General features: G+C 41.0%; 1 protein-coding gene across 8 annotated transcripts in view; it reads right to left on the bottom strand.

The window, feature by feature from the left end:
* The window catches only part of LOC139213947 (rho GTPase-activating protein 12-like), a 57,438-nt gene that overhangs the window by 16,253 nt on the left and 19,709 nt on the right, over positions 1-21,476 (bottom strand). For 4 of the 8 annotated variants that reach the window (XM_070844663.1, XM_070844661.1, XM_070844662.1 and 1 more), the window contains exons 3-4: positions 2,054-2,323; positions 172-378 (exon numbers count right to left, since the gene is read on the bottom strand). In XM_070844663.1, coding sequence (XP_070700764.1) covers positions 172-378; positions 2,054-2,323 — 477 coding nt within the window. The remainder of the gene's footprint in view (positions 1-171; positions 379-2,053; positions 2,324-21,476) is intronic. The other 4 variants (XM_070844666.1, XM_070844667.1, XM_070844665.1 and 1 more) reach the window with 1 other exon arrangement.

A 21,476-nucleotide genomic window follows, 5' to 3' on the forward strand; every position in this document is an offset into this window, starting at 1 on the left:
ATGAGGGAAGTTGCAGTACGCAGTCTGATAATCAGTGTGAAGGAAACAACTATATCGTGTCTATCAGGGGACATTTTTTACCATAGATCAAACCCCAAAATCTGCTCCCACATGCATTCCCAGAAATCACCACAGTAAAGAGACGGCTGATCATCCCCGTGCAGTCGGTACCTTCTCATTAGTATAGTCGCTGACGTACAGTGTGTGGCCGTGCTCGTCCATCTCCTCCGACCACCCGCGCGGCGGCGAGCCATACTGACTGTCTGACTGGCTAGAGTAGGTACTGAAGCAGGTGTCCTCCGATGACAGAGGCTGGAGCCGACCGATGGAGAGCGAGAGGAAGGGAAGGAAAGACGGCGAGAGCGATAGGGGGGTGGTCTACCATTAGTGCAAAGAGAGGGAGAGAGAGAAGAATTCTTTCACCATGGAGTTACAGAGGGGAAAAGACATGCAACCAGAACCAAGAAATCATCAGAAACTGCCCAGCACCACTTCAGTGCAGTAGAGGCGCCCAGAGGATCCATCAGGGAGCTAAAAATCACTAACGTCCATGCTTGATTTTGGAAAGTGTGGTGTAAGTGTGAAGGTAGTGGCTGCAGAGTGACACAGACTGGATGAAGTGACAGTGACAGCTTCTTGCCTGTAGGTGGCAGTGTGGCACAGACATTTAATGAAACAGGCCGACTCAGAATGAAAGATGACTCCCGAGTGATTTGGGCTAATCTGGTGTGTCACAAAGTTTGCTTGAGAAAGAGGGTTGATTATAAAGAATGTGTAGTCATTCACTGCTCATCAGATGAACCAAAACTGTAATAACGTCTGCCATGCCAAAGGCTGCGTGTGGTTTTCAGTCAGTTATTCTGGTGAGGGTGTATAATCAAGCTTCATGTCAGAAAGAAAGAAAAACTACTTTCATTCTCTCTGAGCTGTATTTCATCTGACAATTCAAATCTCCCCGAATAATCTGTCAGTGCTGAAAGAACAATTTGGCAGATGCCTCTCTGTTGTCTGCATGTGCAGCATCGTTAATCACAGGGCAGTCACAACATACGTGGTGAAGTGCTGGCATGTCGTATTCGTTATCTATTTAATATCTGTCTCTGACTCATGAGGCTTTGAGTACATATAAGCAAGTGTATGTGTGAGTTCTTGTAATTTTATGCTTGTGAAAATTAGTTTGAGTTTATAGTGACAACATTTTTGTAAAAGTCAGTCCATTTTGGCTGACCTTCACCTGTCTGCGGCTTAAGTTTAAGGTTAATACTTATAATTTATTCAATTCAAATTAGGATTTTGAGTGAATTAAATCTGAGAATTAGATTTGGCTTCATGGGTAAAAAGCCAAAATATATATACCCTGTTGCAGAGCTTTTCAGAAAGCAGAATTAGGTCTTAGATGTTCAGACATAAGGGGAGATCTGTGTCAGTCTCACATGCTTTCTGTACTGACTGACCACATATGTGAAATGACAAAGGCACAAATGCTTTTTTCTCTACATTTTGTCCGTGTTTACATCTGAGCTGAGAGGAGGTCTGGTTTCAGAGAAACAACTTGAATCAAAATTTCAAGATGAAAACAAACCTGGTCCGTACAGCTCTATTCCACCTCTATAGAATAACATTTCTTTTGATCTGTTGTACCAACAACTACCTGTAGCATTATAACCCCCCACTCTCTCAGTTCTGTGCTAGAATAAAATATAAACCTTTTTCTTAAAAGAAAAGATAATCGCTTCACTTGTTTTCACTGTGTTGCCATGTGAATAATAATCAGTTTTGGCTAATGACAGGTTTGCTGACAACTCAGGCAGCCAAACAACTGTGTGTTTAATAAAGAGTCAGTGCTCTGAGCTTGTGACAACAACCATTGTTGATTTCTTTTTGTCAAAGGCCGACTATGACAACTGGCACTGTAACGAGTTGTTACTAAAAGCTGTTAAGAAATACAGATATCAAATAATGAGTGAGTGTGTGAGTGTGTGTGTGTGTGTGTGTGTGTGTGTGTGTGTGTGTGTGTGTGTGTTTCGTCAAACCCTCTGTAAATGATCCGTACCTCGGAGCTGTCTCCTGCGCTGTGGCTATCTCCCCTGGAACTCCCGGTGCTGGTGTCCCTGGCTCGGGGCGGCTTCCAGGTCCTCTCCTGGGTGGAGCGGTTGTAGTAGTAGTGTCTGCCGTTCTGGTCCTTGTAGGTCTCCCAGTCGCCCAGCACGTGGAGTGGGGAGCTGGAAGGAAAAGGGGGCAGGTTGGTCTGGGTGATCTTCAGCTCCTGGAGGTTGGTGTAGACGGGGGACTCGGAGCGGCCCTGGCCTGACGAAGATACCGTCTGAAGGGCAGACAGAAAGAGAGAGAGGTGGAACTGTTAGTCACATGTGAGTGGATTTAAGTCTGTTACGTAATCCACTAAAAGGTTCCTCGACAGCGAGTGAAGAGCCATGATGTAAGAAATTCACAGCATGTAGAGTGTAAATCAACAGCTGCAGCTGCAAGCTGGCAGACACTTCCATCCAAAATACCTTAAAACACCCTCTGAGGATACATCAAACACCTCACACTGTTCATGCCATGTGCCTACTGAGCTCCAGGTGGAGTCAATCACCTGATCCTTGCAGCATTTGTGCTGAACAGTGAGTGACATTTAAGCATAAAAGAAATGGCTTAAATGTCTGTATCTGTTGTAGAAGTTGACAGGGCCATTGTTGTTTATAGAGGAGCAGGGAACTGAATGAGCTCAGAGGGGGGGGACGACCAGGGAAGGAAGTGCTGTCGTTATATAACTGAGTTGTCAGGTAGAAATAAGGAAGTAAAACTGACTATGAAGATGCATCCTAAACATTGGGAGGACAGTTTGTCCACGCTCATCCTTAGAGCTGTGAACAGAGACAACTGTGGAAAACAGAAAAAACTAAAAGATACAAGTACTCCGATAAATACAGATTTATAATACTGATTTGTTAAGAGCCAGTGAGGACTGATACTGGCTGACCTGTGAAGATACCGAGGAAAAAAATGAATAGCATTTCCTGTTATAATTTCAACACGCAGCAGATCAAGTCTTAGAGAGCAAAACCTCTGACAATTCACTGCAGACATGTTCCTGTTAAACAGCATGGGGAACTTGACCATTAATAAACCAAATAAAACAATTTATGCTGTTAATGATAAGATGGAAGAGTCTACTGTTAGACTAAATATGCTTTAAAATACTGTAGGTCAACAAAGAGCAATTGAGCTGGTGAATGTGGGTATGAACTACAACACTATTGACAAGAGAGCCAAAAAAAAATAATTCTTGGATCCATTCGAGTTACAGCATTTCCACAGCTGCAGTACAGCCAGCATGCTGCCTCTAATGACAGAGCATCCTTCTTCAAAACCCTAAAGCAGGACTGATCCAGTCAATGGGCTGCTTGTCATGATTATTTCATGCTGGCATTACAAAGAAGCTGCCTGGCTGCAGAGCGACAGGGCAGAAAGGAAGACATAAATAATGCCAGTGCCCCAAGGCCTCCTAACACTGGCCCTGTGATGTTTTTATTGCACAGGGATCAATAGGGATGAAATATGCAGGAGCTGAGCAAACAGCTGGAGGTACCCACGAGAATCGAATATTCAGTGGACTAGAACAAGGCCAAGAACTGTGCTGTTCAATACAGTATTACAGCACTGCAGAATCAAGGTGCAGGGTGCATATATTTTCCATTACATGCAGAGACGTATACATATATTTCATAATTTACCCATTTTCTTCTACCTGTTTTTGACAAGACTTGAGCATTTGACAGAAAAACAAAAACTAAAAATACTGGGAAACTTACTTTGCAAATTCTTCTGCGGAGCCGTTAAGCAAAGCACCACATTTCAACTAAGACCAGAAATGACCAGAAATGCTCTTATGCAAAACTGAAGACTGTGAAGCAAGACGCAGCTTTCAAGTTAAGTAATGCGCAGCAAAATATATGAAATATTACCTCTGGCGGTGAGCAACTAGTAAACACATCATCCTCTTCGTGTATTGAGATTGCTCGAAAAATACTTCTCCTCAAACGGATCATTGCCATCGTCCCTGCTGAGTATTTTGAGCTTGAGTTAAGGTGTCATTCTCATTTATTGTGGGCAGCGTTCACTGGTGACAGCGCTCTGTGGTCTTCCTGTATGGTGAACATGTGATTCAGGGCATGGATCTTTCAAAGGGGAAGTGCTGGTAGTAAATCAACTGTTGAAAAACCACCAAGTTAGTATCCACCTCAAGGCTGTCCACAAAACCACGTTTTCCTCCCAAAGTAGGTCTGAAATCAAACTTCACTTAAGTAGTAAAAAACTTTCCACAAAAATGTTGAAGAGGTGGTTTTTCCCAGCAGTGTCCAGTTGAGCTACATGGGAAGACATTTTAATCAATTTACTCATCGCAGCATCATGTGGATTTTAAATGTTTTAAGATCATTAAGCATCTGATGGCAACCAAACTTGTACAGGACTCAAGACGATCAGTTCAGATCAGTATTTAGCCTTTGCTGCTCAGACGTTAACATTAAGCAGTTTGCTCCCTCTAACCAATTTCATGCAAGGGTTAAGAAGTTGAAGATGACGCAGAGACAAGGTTGAAGTATAAACAAGACCAATTAGTATAAAAAGGCCTGAAATTGTATGTTTTTTGTAGTGAAATAAATAGCATATTTTTAAATGGCAACTTAAAAAGATTGTTTGGATTATTTGAAGTGGGGTTGCATGAGGAACTTATCCATAGTCCGTTTGGAGTAGCAGGCAGGATTACCGGCACTGAAGCTAAGTAATCAGCTGCGATGGACGGCATCATCAGAATTATTTTTTTTTAATGTCTTTTTTGAATATTTTCACCAGTTTAAGTTGCCGTCAGACAGCCCTTTCGACTGGGAACTGAAATCGTTCTCTTTCTCTTCGGTCGCTAACCAGACTCCATTGACAAAACAATAATTTTACTTTGCAGAACACTGGAGTTTGCTGTGCTACTGAAGTCACACAGTAACACAAGCAAACTAGCAGATGAAGGCAGTGGTAGACTAGCGACTCCTGTCTTTTTTATTATTGTTTTTTTGAATGAGTCTGGTAGCTTGGAACTGATATGGATCTTTTTAGGTGGGCTAAAATGCATTTCTCTAATGCCCCTGTCCACAGCAATATATTGCTTAGGGACTCCTGTACTGACCACAAACTACTGTAGGTACACCAACTATGGATAAGAACCACATATAATCCCACTTCAAATCATCCAAACTAAACTTAACATAAGTGTTTCAGAGGAGTTTGGAAATCTTTAACAGGCTTCAAGGTTGTGAAGCCCCCTTAGTAAAAGCTTAATGTGAAGCCTGAGCACAAACCCACTGAAACAGCAGTGAGATCTTCCAATGACAGCAGCAATGCGAGCATGTCAAATAACAGCACTCATTATGTAACTAAAGGCTGCACCGCCAGGTTGGCTCATTACAAATGCATGGGGTGTCTCTTGACTCCATTATAGCAGCAGTATATTCCTGAGCAGCTGGTGTTGGACATCTGGTATGAACAGACTGACCACCTAATCAATACTAAGCTCTAAAACCCCTGAACCACGGTGAGACATTAAGAGGTTGACCTCTTACGTCGGGGGAGCTGCTTTCTTTGAAAGTACACTGTGCTTTAGTGGAGGTGTACAAGTGTTATCTTGTACTCTAAAGTTGGGAAGTGGCAGGAGTTACTTTGCAGGGTTTCAAAAGTATAAGTCTTGATCTTTTTGATCTGGGCAGCTGAACAGACGTGGAACGCTCCGGAATTAATTGATCTGATTGATTACAATACTGATCACGAAGCCTCAATCGCAGCAGAAGTCGACCACGACCACAAAACCTACTGTACACTAAGAAGCACTGAGGGCAAATTACACTGCAGAAGCTAATCAGCAGCTCTGACTGCACCTCAGCGTACTCCTGATTTCCTATTTCAGAACGGAGCAGGAGTTAATGGGTAGAGAATAGGAAGGGACAGAGTGATGCTGCCAGCTCCAGATAGGAGACCTGCAGTCTTATCTGTGCTGCCTGCAGCTCTGCAGCAGAATAATAATCAACTGGTCCAGTGTTCTTCAGCTGGAGATAAACCACATCAGAGTCAGAGAGAGGAAGAGACAGACAGAAATGGAGGAGTAGACTCTCTGCTTCAGGCACTGAATGCTTCAGAGCTAATATTAGCAGGAAATGGCTGCAGCAGCTTTGGCTTCACATAGTTTATATTTAGACTAGTCTGGTGTGAGATTCAGAACATTGTGTTCATTTTATGCAAAGTTGTTGTCCTGATTCACTAAATGTTGGGATCACTCTAAAAGTGCAGGGTTGCTTTTTAAAAGCAAATGCCAGGTGAAGCCTGCTGGTGTTTGTTTCAGGGTCATTTCTTATATTTAAACATTCTACTGAGAATGGAGCCCAGTATGCATAAATCATTAGTGGGTATATAAATATTAGAGTTATCAATGAATATACAAATGCAATATAAGAATAATTAGTGGATCTACAGATCTAATTAAGATATTTAATTCCACGGTCAAAATGTTTAAGCTGCCTTCTTCAGCTGATACCAAACAAATAAAATCACTCCAAATGCAAATTGACTTTAAGGGGGTTACAGATGAAAAAGTTTCTGTTTTCTAGGCAGCAGGAACTTTGGAGAGAGTCAGAGGGGCAGGTGTCAGAGTCCTTTAGGTGGCAGACTGACAACAAACTTTGTCAAGTCGTAAAAGGGATGGGCTAGTGACGGAGGAGGAGGAGGAGGAGGAGGAGGAGGAGGAGGAGCTCCCCAGGATCACCTCCTCTGTTTGACACAGACCAACCTGCTCTGCTACATACCAGAGGGAGCTGGAGCCATGCACACATAAAACACACACACAAGTAAACATACACACACTGGAGCACTTTGATGCCAGCCTTGAAGTTCATCATGGGTTGGACTAATATCCAAACATGAGCAAGCTAACAAATGTACATGCGTGCCAACAAAAACAAACGAAGAGAACACCTACTTCAGTTCTACTTCCTCGTCCATTCAGTTTTTAGTTTCACTGGGGTAAAGTGCCTCTGCCGTGCTTTACATGTTCACAGTCAAACAGTGTGTTACTGAGGGGCAACCAAACGATATATATCATGTAACATAAGTAGGAAATGTTTCTTCATATTTCCCTCTTTGCCTCTGACAGCTACATTGGGGTGTCGCAAGATATTAACACTTTTTCCTTCCATTGTGAGACAAAGGTTTTATCTTACAGAGAGTCATTTTTTACATTACCATAAGGTACAAATTTGTTCCTGAGGCAGGCAGTCAACTGTAGCCTGTAGATACACCTAATACATCACAATTTGTCTGCCAAGAAATATAATTTATAATTTTGGCAGCTTTTAGCATGGTGGATAACGAGAAACACTGACATTTACCACAGCAATAAAGTGACAGTGACAAATATGCATTCAAAGTAATTATGAGTGAATTTAAATTTTGTTCTTTTTATCTGAGCGGACTATAAATGACAGAAGTGTAGCTAAAAAAACAGATTTGATGCCTAGTGTGTGCTCATTTGTATATACATTTCTTTAAAATCATTTCATATCTACATCAGATGTGGTTTGGGATGGATGTAGTTGCTGGTATAATAGTGCTAGGTGTTATGATAATTGCTGCTTGTGGAACAGTAACCAGTGAAACCAGTCAGGTGTCAGGAGGTGTGACAGAGCCTGATCGAAACAGGAAGAAAGTTGTATTAAAGAGGAGTTGTTGTAAACAGAGTTGTGTACATGGAAAATGGCCGGTCTTTCCAGATAAGATTACATCACAAATACCATGACATATCTCTTTGAATGTGTCATGATATTTGTGATGTAATCTTTAAGGTTTTGCAGCTCATTAGGTGTATTATTGCTATTGTTAGTTAGTTTCCAGACCATCCATGTCCATTTTCTGAAAATAAATGCTCAGTATACAAAGAATTCACCAGGAGCACAAGAAGACCAAATGTAAACATGGCTGAAATGTTACCAAATCCTCAGAAGATCAGAAAAAAATAAAACTCAAGCTTGGAAAAACACATGTGAATTACAGTCTCTTTTCAGTCTGGTCTGAGGTAATATCACTAAATCTGCCTGACACACTCCAAGACAACACAAAAAAGGCCTTGAAAACACTGACACCACCCAAGGCTGTTACACAACTGCAGAGCGTGATTACACTGGACAGGAAAAAAAGAGCAGGCGAGGCAACGCAGGGAACAGACAGTGAATAGCCTGAGGTGAGTCTGAGCTCTCAGTGTCCTTAAGAAACTCAGAGGCAGGAAGCAGTCAGGCTGCACTGGACACTTCACAGGTGGCTGCATCCATAACTAAACGAGGAATAAACATCACAATAATGTGTGTCTGTGCTGGGAAAACCTCCACTTATTCACACTTTCCCTCACAGCACAGACAACATGACAAACACGAAAAAGACAGAATGCATTTGAACTGTACGTGTATGAAGAAATGTAAGTTATCGTATGAAATATGAACGATGAAATCACCACTTAATTCAATTCCATTTGTTTTTTTAAGACTACATCAGATAAATACCAATATCACACAGATGAGAAAAGCTTTTTAAAGTTTATCCTGGGCACTAAAATGTTTTTTATTCGACAAGCATGCAGCTTCATCTACTTTCCTTTTACACTGATAATAACCACTTTGTGCATGTTTAAAATTCAATTTCCACAAAACAGACAGGCTACATGACGTGTAGCTATTTAAAACAAGTAACCACACACTATTATTGAATTATATAATGGAAAATCAAATGAGGATTGATTAGCTGCAATCATTTTTATTATCAATTAATCTTATTATTATTATTCAATAGACAACGAACAATCAAAAATTCCCAATTATTCAATTTACCATGATATAACACCAGACCAGAGAAGTTGGAGCCAGTCAATATTTGTTGTATTCTGGTTGACATATTACCAACAAATATCCATGATTATCACAATTATTGGGAGTTTATTGTTGATCAATTAATGTAAGTTGATTAATGATTACTAAGTGTAATGGATTAAAAGCCCATATTAGATAAACATACATTTAGGTTTTATTTTTTACCCTAACAGACCGACTTAGATGTTATTGCATGCGTCACAAAATGGCAAAAAGTGCTCTGTTTGCATTTTCAATAAGAAAAAAGGTTCATAAATAATGTAAACTGCTGCTGTCTCTCATTTTTAATTATCTTTAAAGGAAAAGTTTTTTAAAGATAAGCCCAGCTGATTGACCAGTCCACAGTCCTAATGGACAACACTGTACCCTGCTGGAGCTCCATGTGTTTTTACAGCGCTCTGTTGTTTCAAGCACCACTGACACAATTCAGTACAAACTAGACGGTCCAGTTGGAATAATAATACTATCTTGAGGTTTATGAAATGCCCAAACACTGCCAGCGGTTTATAATGCAGCAGGATTTCACCGATTTGGAAAGTTGTCACAGCTGCAATCACTTTATCTTTCATGGCAGCAGGAAGCTAAACAGTGAGAAGGTGGCGTTCATGTTTCAAAAGGTACCAGGAATGTTCATTTGCGTGTGTTTGATTGGGCGGTGCAGCCTGTTGCCATATGATGTTTAATTTTCACAGTGGCAAAAGGTGAGCTGGGTTCAACTTTTATTTCATAGATCTATGCATTTCTTTGTCACAGCCTCCTGTGTAGAACTCACTTACTCACATTAAGGGAGACTGTGGTTTTTCACACAAGGCTGAAGTTGGTCTGATGTCCATTAACTATTAAAGAAGCTGAAACAAAATAAGATATTTCTTAAAGCAATAAGTCATATTTTGGCACTGCCCCGAATGCAGGAGGAAATGAACTTTTTACTGTGACCATATGCTCGTGTGTCTGGAGCAGCAGCTGTCTGAATGCTGCTCTGCCCTCTGCACCGGGGACGAGGTCTATTCCCAGCAGACCGGGACATGCTGCTTGAACCCACAGTCACCCCTTTTGAGCAGAAGCAGCAGCAAGACTTGTGGTTATTCAGACACTTTACAGACTTTTTGAACCACAGACATTTAAAACAAGTGAGGAAGACGGGCTCCATGTTGCTCCATAACACATTTTCCCTCTTTGGGCTTGAAGCTTTTCCTACTGTGGCACACGGTTTTTCAATAAACTCTAAAAATGGCTGTGTAACACTCTCAGAGTTGACTCAGCTTTAAATGGGTGATCAGTGCCGCAGTGACGTTGTTATTTTGGAGGCCGTAGGCAAGAACCAGCCTAAGGGAACACAGAGCAGTGAGGCAGCTGACAGCCTGGAGCGAATGATTAATCCTCTAATTCCATCTACCTGACTGGTTGCAGCTAATGACGCTAATTCTCCTGTGCGGTGGTAGGCTGGAGGGGTCCACAAAGGACAGCTGGCATTTATGTGGCTATGTGTGTGTGTGTGATTATGTAAGAGGATAGCAGGGGTACAGGAGCAATCACTGCTCAGGACATACACTGATATGGGATGTGACGTAGGAAAAGGCATGCTGTGTCCAGCTTTCTCCTCAAATTTGGGTTCTTTTGGAGAAGTCAATGTTATTATTTAATGTATAAATGGTGATTGTACCTTTAAAACGGCATTTCTTCTAGGGGCTAAAAAACAGAAAAAAAGAAAGCCCGGAATGAAAGAAATAAGTCCTTCAGTACAAGTTAAAACAACAGCATCATCCAAATTAGAAAGATAAGGTTTTCACTTTCACAAAGAGGAAAAGCCGAAGACGAAGAGTTGAGATTAGCAAATCTGACGCCCTTTGGTTGTATATCTTAGAAATAAACGGCTGGACACATCACAACAGGCTTTCAGACAGTATCTAAATCGCAGCTGATGGATGTTTACATCTTGACGCCTGTTATAGCAAACCAGCTCTGTTGAGCCAGCAGAGCTGACGAGGATTAAGATGTGGAGCGGCGATATGGAGACTCTCCATATCTGTGCTGCTGCTCGGTTAATTCCCAACATCCTCCTGGAGACCTGTGCACCGGTTATCTGGGGCTGTTCATCCTGTGCCGCACCACGTGTATTCAATAGAGTGCTTTATGAAGGTCCTGAATAGAAACACCCAATTTAATTTGTGTCTGTGTTTAAACCATCTATTTATCTTGGGATGGTGCGGCTCAACACATAAGCTCTTTTCCAGCAGCGCCCCGCTACACATGGGTGAAGTAACACTCCGTCAGGCCTCAGGGTGGGACAGTTTTCTGCTGTTTGCTGCTGAGAAACATCATTAGAGCAGCAGGGTGTTCAATGCCTTGCTCAAGAGCAATGTGAGCAGTTTCATTTGGTAATCAGTAGTTTTTTTCTGAAGGAAGGAACAAAACTATACAGTCACACTATGTATACACTATGTCAGAGACTATTGGGTCACCCAATCAATTGTACACTGGACATACAAACCGTACAACCAAGGATCTAACAAATTCAGAGATTTTGCTAGGTTTAATAGGCCAGACTGGACCTCATGAGTACTGCTTCACGGAGATCCGTCTTATCTGAAGTTGGAGGTCAGATAGAGAAGAGAAGCCCCCATTTTTATTTAATTTCCCACTAAATTTATCCCAGCTGGTCTGGGGATTTTAACCAGTGACCCCCTGGTCACAAACCCCACTAATGTACAGCTGCTCTGCAGTGTCTGAGTTTGAGCCAGTAAGCTGACCTAGAAAACCAGAAGAGCTGCAACTATCAGAGCAAAGAAACTGAATAAAATGACATTTACCTTCTGTTCTGACAAATGAATTGTTGATGGAATTTGGGGTAGAATTTATGAGCGATTGGGACGTCCTTAACAAGGAAAAGAGAATTAAAAAAAACAGTAACACTGAGCATTTTCACTTTTTCCCTACTTTTTTTTTGTGAAATACTGGAAAGTTTTACCACATCAAGCCCTTTAAAAATGAGTATCAGTCTTGGTTAAAGCTCTTATGACAGTGGTTTGAGTGGGTATTGCTAGGTTAACAGAGGGTCACAAGCTGAAAAAGCTGACAAAAAGCAGGTATTGTGTGGTGATTTATGCATGATTTTCAGTAGTGGCATGCCCCTCTGCAATTATTGGCCCACTTCTGAAAACATACACTCTATTCCTTTAAATTTGAATTTATTTTTGCTGAGATGTATTTTCAGGGTAAAGTAAAGAAATGTGAAAGGGTCACGGACAAAACAAGCAATAGGGGGTGAGAGAGTTTACACAGACAACAACATTTACTCTTCATTGTCAGCAGCAGTGAATGTCAAAAGAACAGCCCATGCAGCATGCCAAACATTTCCTACTGAAAGGGAAATGAGAAAATGTGGCTTAAAGGCAGCAGGAGAGAACACCTGCAGCCTGACGCACCTGTCCAGTCTTTTCTCTCTGCCTTTGGAGTGTTTTCTGGCCTCTCAGGAGAATAAACCAAATTAATTAGTTACATGTTCAGTTATACCCGTGTGCGTTCACTGTTAAACAGACAGAAACAGGTCATTTAAACACCAAAATATGCTGTGTCATTCTAGCTGAGTAAAATCTGACCTACCATGTACATCTGAGGTTTTAAAGACAGCAAAAAGTGTTTAACTCCCTGTCTAGCACCGTTTAACCTTTGTGTCACCAATTTGATTCACCAGACCTCTGATTTGATTTGAGAGTGGTGAGGCAGATGGCTGCATTTGTGGAGAGTGTGAGGCTGTATGTGAGCGTGCTGTAATCCCTCTATGGCAAACAGAGCACATTCAGTCCATTTCCCATTCAGCAGCACATTAGAGAACACGAGCTGAACACGGCGTGGTTTCCACTGGAGTCTACTGACAACTGCTTTGTTCTCCAATCAGACAGCGACCTCTAAAACAGGAGCCGTATCTTTCTGGTTCCATCAGTTCCATACAGCACAATGTGTATCATAACAAAAGTAACTACAGGCAGATAACATTTAGCTGTGGAAAGAAAGACTTTCTACTGGTACTGTTGGGGAGTTCATTTTAGGTTTGAACACACGGCTGGTTTTCATTATACTAGATTATTTAAAATTATTCTGAAGGCATCAGAGGTGAGCTTTCAGCCCATTTAACACAGTTTTTATGCTTGGCTGAGGGGGAAAAGTTGGTGTATCGGTGAAAAACAAAATGCAAAAGCAATGCAATGGAAGCATATTTAGTGAATTAACTGCAGTGTAAATGATGCGTGACTTTTACTTCAAAGACACAAATTCATCAGATCTATGTTGAGCAATGAGGAGGCTGTGACTTTACACAAATGAACACAAAATCGTCAAACAATATCGTTTTCCCATCATTTGAGGTTTGACTGGCGCTCTTAATTACGTTATGTGTTAGTGCTTGGTTGCACTGTTTTCTGAAATGGTTTTGAGGCATCTGATTGGACAATTAGAGCCACCCAGCGCAACAATACGCCACCTATTAATATTCCCATAGCAATATGGATAGAAAAGTATATTAATTTTAATTTTCTTTTGCCAATTGTCTGGAAAAAGGGATAAAATCTGCACTAAATTTAGATGGAAACTTGGGCTTGGATCGTAGTATGCATCCTTGTCTTATGCAGTGAGCTTTTAATACTACAACTAAGGGAAAATTCTGTCTTAATGGCTGACAAGTTCACTTTCTATAGTCAATAGCATCCTAGCTGAGTCCATCAACCTGCACACTGACCCCCAAAATGATTCAACCAGCTGAAATTAATGAGATCACATCAATGGCCATAGCGAAATGAAATCTACTTAGAGGTCTCTTTTATTCAACAAATTGGAATTGGCAAATTAAATAAGCTGCAAACAACTTGGAAGAGAACTCTGGAAACAATCAAACACAGTACTTAAGAGTTGAACACATTAGTTCCCCTCCCTGCTCATCCTGTCAGATCACATTACAACAGACACAGCTTCACTGTTGAGCAGCCTGACCCAGCTGGTCCCACTGAATGGGTTAAGGAACAGAACTGAGTATTATTCCTTCAAACATAGGCACAGGTCCTTTAAGGCCATCAGTCCAAATGTGCTGGATGTCCATTCATGGGCATGAATGAGGCGATGTGCCCATTAACCCAGCAAACAGGGACACAACACAAACATGATGCACTGAGTTCAGCACAGCGTAACTGAGAATTGAGGATGAAAAGAGACTTGACAGGGAGCAGAAAATATCTAAGTAGACGTTATTCATTCAAATCTACATGATTGCCTTGAGTAGAGCTGGGAACTTTTATGGTACCCATCAAATTGCTTCCATACAAGAGTATTGAAAAATGCTTTGGAATTTGATACCAAATTAAATCTATATCAGATTTATATCAGTAAATCTGATCAGCATCAGTGAGCCAATAAGAATGAAGCTTGCTGGTACCAACATCTGGCTAACCCCCTCGGTCGCCCTGGTCAGTAAGTGACTCAAGGTTGAGCTGCTGACCCTGGTAGCGCAGTTAGGACAGCTAGATTTTTGATGGATTGGTGGGTCAAAGGCTCTGCTCAGGAGGTAGAGAAGTCCTTTGGGAACTAGAAGGTCGATTGTGGCATTTATACATTTTTATTTATTGATGTTATGTTAACAAACAACTTAAAGTTCTGGTGTATAGGTTGATTTTTTTATGATGTAAAACTGCTTTGAGTGAAAAAAGAACTGACGCATAAAACTTAAGAGTTGCACTATGATATGTTATTTATTTTTGGTGAAAATTGATTTTATCAAATTGGTATTGAAAAAAGTATTGTTCAGGAACCGGTATCAAAGTCAAGGTATCGGGACCAGCAAGGGTATCAAACATTTTTGAATTTGGTATCTCACTTAGATCAGATTTTTAGGCATGGACCACTGAGACCTCTATACACAACTGCTATCTGACAATGAGGAGATGGAGCCATTACTTCTTAATGAAAATCAGTTATTCGTCATACTCAGACAGACTTCCTGGAACAATATTAAGGACCCCTGGAGGTCTGCAGACCGTCAGCAACAAACATCAACCACCATAAGTCTCATAACTTTAATCTAGTGCCCATAAGTTTCTTCCCACTTCAGAACTCAAGAAAAGCCACATTCTTTTTCTCATTGCATTTATAAAGGCTGTGGGGTCAAACACGTAGGCGAGAAGTCAACTGCCAGCAGGGCTGATGACAGAGGCAATCTGAGAGACTTTAGGTAGATCAAACACAGCCTACACACTGTGATGACTCAGTGCTGCCACTGAAGTTCTCTATTAAAGTGACATCAAAGGAGTACAACATGACAAACATGGGATGAAGGAAATACCTGACCAGATGCAAACATTTCAGGGCGAGGACAAAAGATTTGAGGGCTGAAGGGAGAGGACGCTAAAGAGATGTGCGATGAAACACACAAAAAAAAAGAACCCAGTAAGTTTTATATTCAACAAACTGAGAGAAAAGCTTTATAGGGTTGTGCAAATAATGGAAACACTGTCATGCATTCAAGGGATAGACGGAACAGTGGACCTTGTACATGAGTGGGCACTGGAAAGAAATGAGTCACGCCTGAGACATGACACAAGTGGCCTTTTTACTGACAGCGACATCATGACATGAAAAACCCAGAAATTAAAGGATTACTGTAAGTGAGGTGAATATGATACTTAAGGAGGAGAGTTATGTTACAATAGCACTGAACCTTATGGCACTCTGGCCTAAAGCTTTCCACCACCTTCCTCATAAACTTGCTTTGAGTCAGAAAGGCGCTTGCACATTATGAATTTCCATTTGAAGCATGGTTAAATCAAGTATTTGTTCACCTTTAGGCCAAAGTATCTGGCAAATCACAAAATTTAGCACCAAATTAGACAACCGTTACACCTGTCCACCTTCTCAGCGTTAAATGGCATCAGTAGAAGTAGTCGAATATTGCTGCATTAATGAATAAAATCAACACTGTCTTTTTTTATTTCCCCATCTGGTCACCCAAAATAACCCTGACATTTTTGTATAAAATCAATAGATAGTGAGCTGAAACACAGCTGCACTTCAGTGGAAAAACAATAATAAACAGTCTGCTTTTAAGAGGTCAGTGCAGCGCTGGCCTGATTGGCTTAACTAGGTTACTGGCTTGAGATTTATGTAGGACGTTCTTACTGATGGACCCAGCTGTGTTTTTAAGCTAATGTGCTTTATTTAGAAAGTAAACAGTCAAATATGGGGTGAGATACGGCAGTTCACCTCTTGTAATTCCATCTCATTGAGAGGAAATACTGACTGATGACGTAAACAAAGACTTTATGCTGAATGAGAATCAAAAGGGTCAACAGTTTTTTCCTTTGGTGTAAGTGATGTTTTCCATCCTTAAAAACTTAAACATACCATGAAATAGGCACTTGAACTTCCTGGTAAAATGTTCAGTGATGATCACATGCTGCACCAGTAGCTGTAACTATAAAGACCAACCAATAAAGTAATCACAAATCTTTTAACAAACACTAGTTTGCTTGTGTTTGATTGTTTATTAAGCTCTCCATGCCCTGCATAGCAGCAGCTTCTCTTCCTGGGGTCCACACAGCTTACATGGTAGCAATACAAAAACGCATATTCACAGCAATCATTGTATTACACTAACATAACACATCCTAGTACACGTCTGGTGTAAATAAAACAATAACTGAGATAATTGCAACAACACAAACACAAAGAAAACAGAACAGCTCTGACTGAATCTATCCTGATCCAAGAGATAAATATTAGCATTTATGTGGAAGATAAAATAATCAACAGAGTGATCAATAATGAAAATATATTTATATTCAGAATACAGAATCACAAGTAAACCCAGGATTGTATTTAACTAATAAGTAAATACCAGGAGAACTCCACATGCCTGCAGGGTCAGAACGCCAGTTACACAAACTGTTACACAGCAAGTGAAGAGGCCAATAATTGCAAAGCAGAGAGGCTGAGCAGCAGCATGCAACGACAAAATGACACAGCAATTAAAAAAGCTCAGTGTAATTAAGCTTGACAATGTGCCCAAACACTCTCTCCAAAGTCTTTTCGGAAGGTCAATAACGGTGTCGAATAATTGACGTTGAATAACGAGGAAATAATGTACAACTACGGTCAATCAGTGCAAATACACCCTCATGCATGGTCCCCTCAACTGGATTTAATGGCTCAGAGGTCAACAATGCATAATGAAAAGTCCCATTAAATCGCATGCCTGAGTCTCACTGTTGTTTTCTGTGGTGCTGAAGTAGATTCGAGTAAATCTGCATCTCTCTCAGTGCATGTAGGTTAGCCTGCTGTGCTTCCTGCCAGCGTTTCATTGATCGTCAAGTATCCCAGTTAAACCACGAGACACTGCAGAGAGCTGCCTCTAGAAAACAGCGCTACTGGATTTTCTCTTAAAGAGGAAACCTCAGAAAGTGTTTTCACTTTTACTTTAGTTTGGTAATTATCCATCAATGCCTATACCACCAGTGCTGCTGTTTGATAATGTTCTCAGTTCACTTCGTGGTGTTTTTCGTGACAAATAAAGTTACATGTTGGTGCAACAATCTGAGAAGATCAGAACAAAATATCTATGGCTGTGATAGTAGAAAACTGATATCCTCCCTTCTAAAATGTCTTCTCTCCCAACATCTCCCCATCAGTCACTTTTTTTCACCAGGGAATCGTGCATCGACCTGTCTCTGCACAAGAATGCGGTGGAGAGGTCGGGAGAAAGAAAATACATGTACTCAAATACTTTTCACCTCCTCCAGCTACAGAGAAGAGGCCACGTGTCCCGGTTTCCGTACAGCCGCATGCTCCAACAGCGCACCTCTTTATGGAGGAGGAGGAGAGTAAAGGGCAGGTATGAGGAAGACGGAGGAAGGAAGAGAGATCCCCGTGGCTAAGAATGAAGCTTCATGCAGCCTGTAGCATGTCAGAACTTCTCCTTTTAAACTTTATGAGGTCGCGGTGAGAGAAACTAGTGCGCAAGCAAAGCACTGCTGTATCCAAAGACTGTGTTAAATCAAACTGAAGACACTAAGATGAGAATTTTAGAAATATTTAAGTCCAGCAGAGTCTGGTATTTAAGGAGAATATCCACCTTAAAAGACTACTGAACCATACATGAACTACTTTATGTCCCACTATAATATCCATGTTGCAAAATACATGCAGGTTATATGAGCTACTATGGTCTATAGAGAAACATTAAAAGGTATCCTGTGAAGTTTCTGACCTCTAGTAGAACTAAAGATGTTTTGCATGCACACAAGGGCGTCCATGCACATGTATGTGCATGTGAGTAGTCCTGCCAATCGTTTCACACTATTCCACTGATCTACAGGTGGGAGCAGTAGGTCAAGAATAGGTCTCTTAACAATTGAAGCAGATCAAAATAACAAAGAGCTTTCACAAACTGACTCCCCTTTTGTAGGATAAAACTAGATGTGCAAGTGAACGAGTCCTTTAGGAAAACCACCTCTCCCCAGCTGTTCCAGTGGGGCGGCTCAGTAACAAAGCCCTTCTACCCTGAACAAACACAAGTGAAGAATCTCAGGAATACAGGGAAAATGGTACAAAGTGAGAGAACAACGTTGACCAGGCATCGTCAGCTGCTGTGGCTCGTCATCAAAATAATTCCTGGCAGTTTTCCATCCACTAGCTTCCACCCCGGGGATGAAGAAACATGGAGAGATGAGCCTGAGATATAAACTGCTGGCTGTGATTACATCAATGACCATGCAAATCCTGCAAGGTCATTCTGATAGGCACGCAGGGAGACACAGAGGTGGGAGCAAATTATGCAACAGTGACAATAATTCAGCAGGGACCAGGGAGAAAATCTCCCCAAGACATGTTCCAACCTGCACCGAAATGTGAGAATATGCCCACAGAGCACTCAGTGGCACTCAGGTTTAAGCATTAGTAAATGAAACTCTATACTACCACAACAAATCAATCGATAAGTGTCCCTCTGTGACAGAGACCATAGATCTTAATACTTGGTGACACTCTAATGAGCTACAGTAGGCCTGAGAAATTGAACTCTTTCAAAAGATTATGTGAATTGTTGCCGTCTAGGTGGACAAGATATAGTTTTCCTCATAACATGGCAGTGAGACAAACTGTAAGAACAATCTGATAAGTGCTTGTTTTTTTCCATGAAAGATACGAGGCCGACTGGGAACGACCGCATGACATCGAACGGCAGCATCCCGTTCTCCTGACTTTGATTAGTTTGTCGGTACAAGCAGCCGTTACAGAACAAATATTATTTCATTATTAAGTCTCATCGCAATGTAAGAATATAGCTGGGTGGTATTAAAAAAAGAAGTGTGAATTTTGGTGTTTAATTGAGTAGCATTAACTTTAGAGCTAGAGACTGGTCTGTTTATTGCAACTTGAATCTTTTTTTTTTTTTTTTGGTTTTGAGCTTTCTGCCAGTTATGATAATTTTGTACTCACCAAGTCAATTGCTAAGCTGTAGAGTGCTGCAGGGATGACGGATTTTGGTAGACCTACCAGGAAGTTAGCATCGCCCTGGTTTCTTCAACAAAAAGTCAATGGAATTTGATCCATCAGTAGGCTGATTTAAAATTTGCAAGCACACAAGTATAAACACAACTAGCAGCTGAAAAGGCGGACTAGTGAGCAGTTGAGTTTCCATGTTCGGCATGGTGACTCTTAATGTCCCGAACAACTTCTGTAGTCTCCTTTAGGCACTTGCTGGTGGCTGCCTTTACAGAGACATGTAAAAGCTTCAAAATTCAAGAGTGGGGTATTTACTGATGTATTTATGTCGTAGAACAAAATATGAAACTCTCTAAAGCTTCTGTTGAGCACAGACCTTATTTCAGGCATCTATCCAAAATAATACGATAAAACTGGAAGTGCAAAAAATTTGAACTCATTCAATTCTTGGGTTTTAGTACTCATTCCTGCAGCACTATTGACAGACTGCACCCAAGCCAATACTGCAGCCAGACTATAAAAACCATTTCATTTGGAGGTAAAAGTCCAGGCACTTACAATATGTGTAAAAATTCCTCTATGGCAGCTAGGGTTAGTCAAAGCTGAACCAAACTATGGTGGCCATCTTCCACAAACAGTTTTGGTGATAATGATCCATTTGGCTAACTTGGAGTTTGCATTAAACCATCTGACTGCTCATGTTTATTTCCCCATTTGACATTGTTTTAGTGATGCGGCTACAATTCCACTATGTCCACCATGACATAGATATGACCAAAATACTTAATTCCTCACTAGTTATCCTTATACTCTGAACTCCATGGTGGTCTCTCAATGTCAACTTTTTTTTTTTTTTTTACAGGTTGTTTTGGGAATTTTTCTTCTGTTGTCACTATTTACTGTGACCTTTAGAAGGAAATTTTAAAATGAAATGCTGTCATCTCTGTGCCAGGATGAAGCGTGTCCTTTAGCAGCCTTTACCTGCTTGAACACATTTTATCTCCACAAAAGATGACAAAACACAAAGCCAGAGCTGCATATTGGTTAAGATTTATGTTTCAGTGTCTACATTTAGCGGATACATTTACTCTATTGAAGAGTGAAGCAGAGCAGCAAGGACAAGGATCAGGTCCAGCTTGCATTTTAAATCACTAGAATGAAGTGAGAAGGCCCAGCACAGAGAAGGTTTTGTGGAAGTGACAGATAACAACGAGCATTGTGTGGTTTGATTCTGTGTTCAGCCGAGCATACTAAAATCCAACTGTACATGGAAAAAAAAATACTTGCTTTCCCTATTCAGAATACCAGCCATTCACTGGGCCCGAACCTGTATTTCTGGTCTTGAATGCAAATGAACAAAAGTCTGCATCACGTCTCTGGCTGCTCAGACAGCAAACCTGAACAAAGCACGTCAAACCAGTTTGAGGGCTTGCTGGGTTTTCTATTTGGGATTTAAGTGCTTTTAGTGATAAAAACAACAGCACAAAACAACACAGATAACATGGAATGGTATAATACATCATTTTAACATTTATTGTGAATTATCAGAGAGCAGGACGAGGAGGAAGAGGAAGAGGAAAAGGAGGAGGAAGAGGAACAGGCAGGCAGGTCTCCTAGAATAATATACTAATCTAATCTGAAATAGAATTATCTCAGGGGCACAGACCAAACAGGAAGTTAAGGAGCTTTTATCCTGCAGGAGAGGAGCTGACATCAAACTGAGGAGAGATGACAATGTGCAGCTAATTTCCCAGCATGACTCTGCAGGTCCATCTATTCATGCGGTAATCTTCGTCCTTCTTTGTTCTATCAAAACAATTCAATCAGTGTTTCAGGCAGTGTATTCAGGAGCTAGTTTCTTCCATTTGTGATGTGATGTGTGGGGAGCGGGCAGACATTAATGGCTGCACAGCTGCTTGATAGCAAAATTTGACAAATAAACACCAAAGCTGCAGAGCTGGGTTTAAACTTGCAGCTATGCAGTTAAAAAGGTTTAACTGTCCAACTATTACACCACACTGAAAGCTACTGTTAGGC

Source organism: Pempheris klunzingeri, chromosome 15 (genome assembly GCF_042242105.1).
Source record: "Pempheris klunzingeri isolate RE-2024b chromosome 15, fPemKlu1.hap1, whole genome shotgun sequence".
NCBI lineage: Eukaryota > Metazoa > Chordata > Actinopteri > Acropomatiformes > Pempheridae > Pempheris > Pempheris klunzingeri.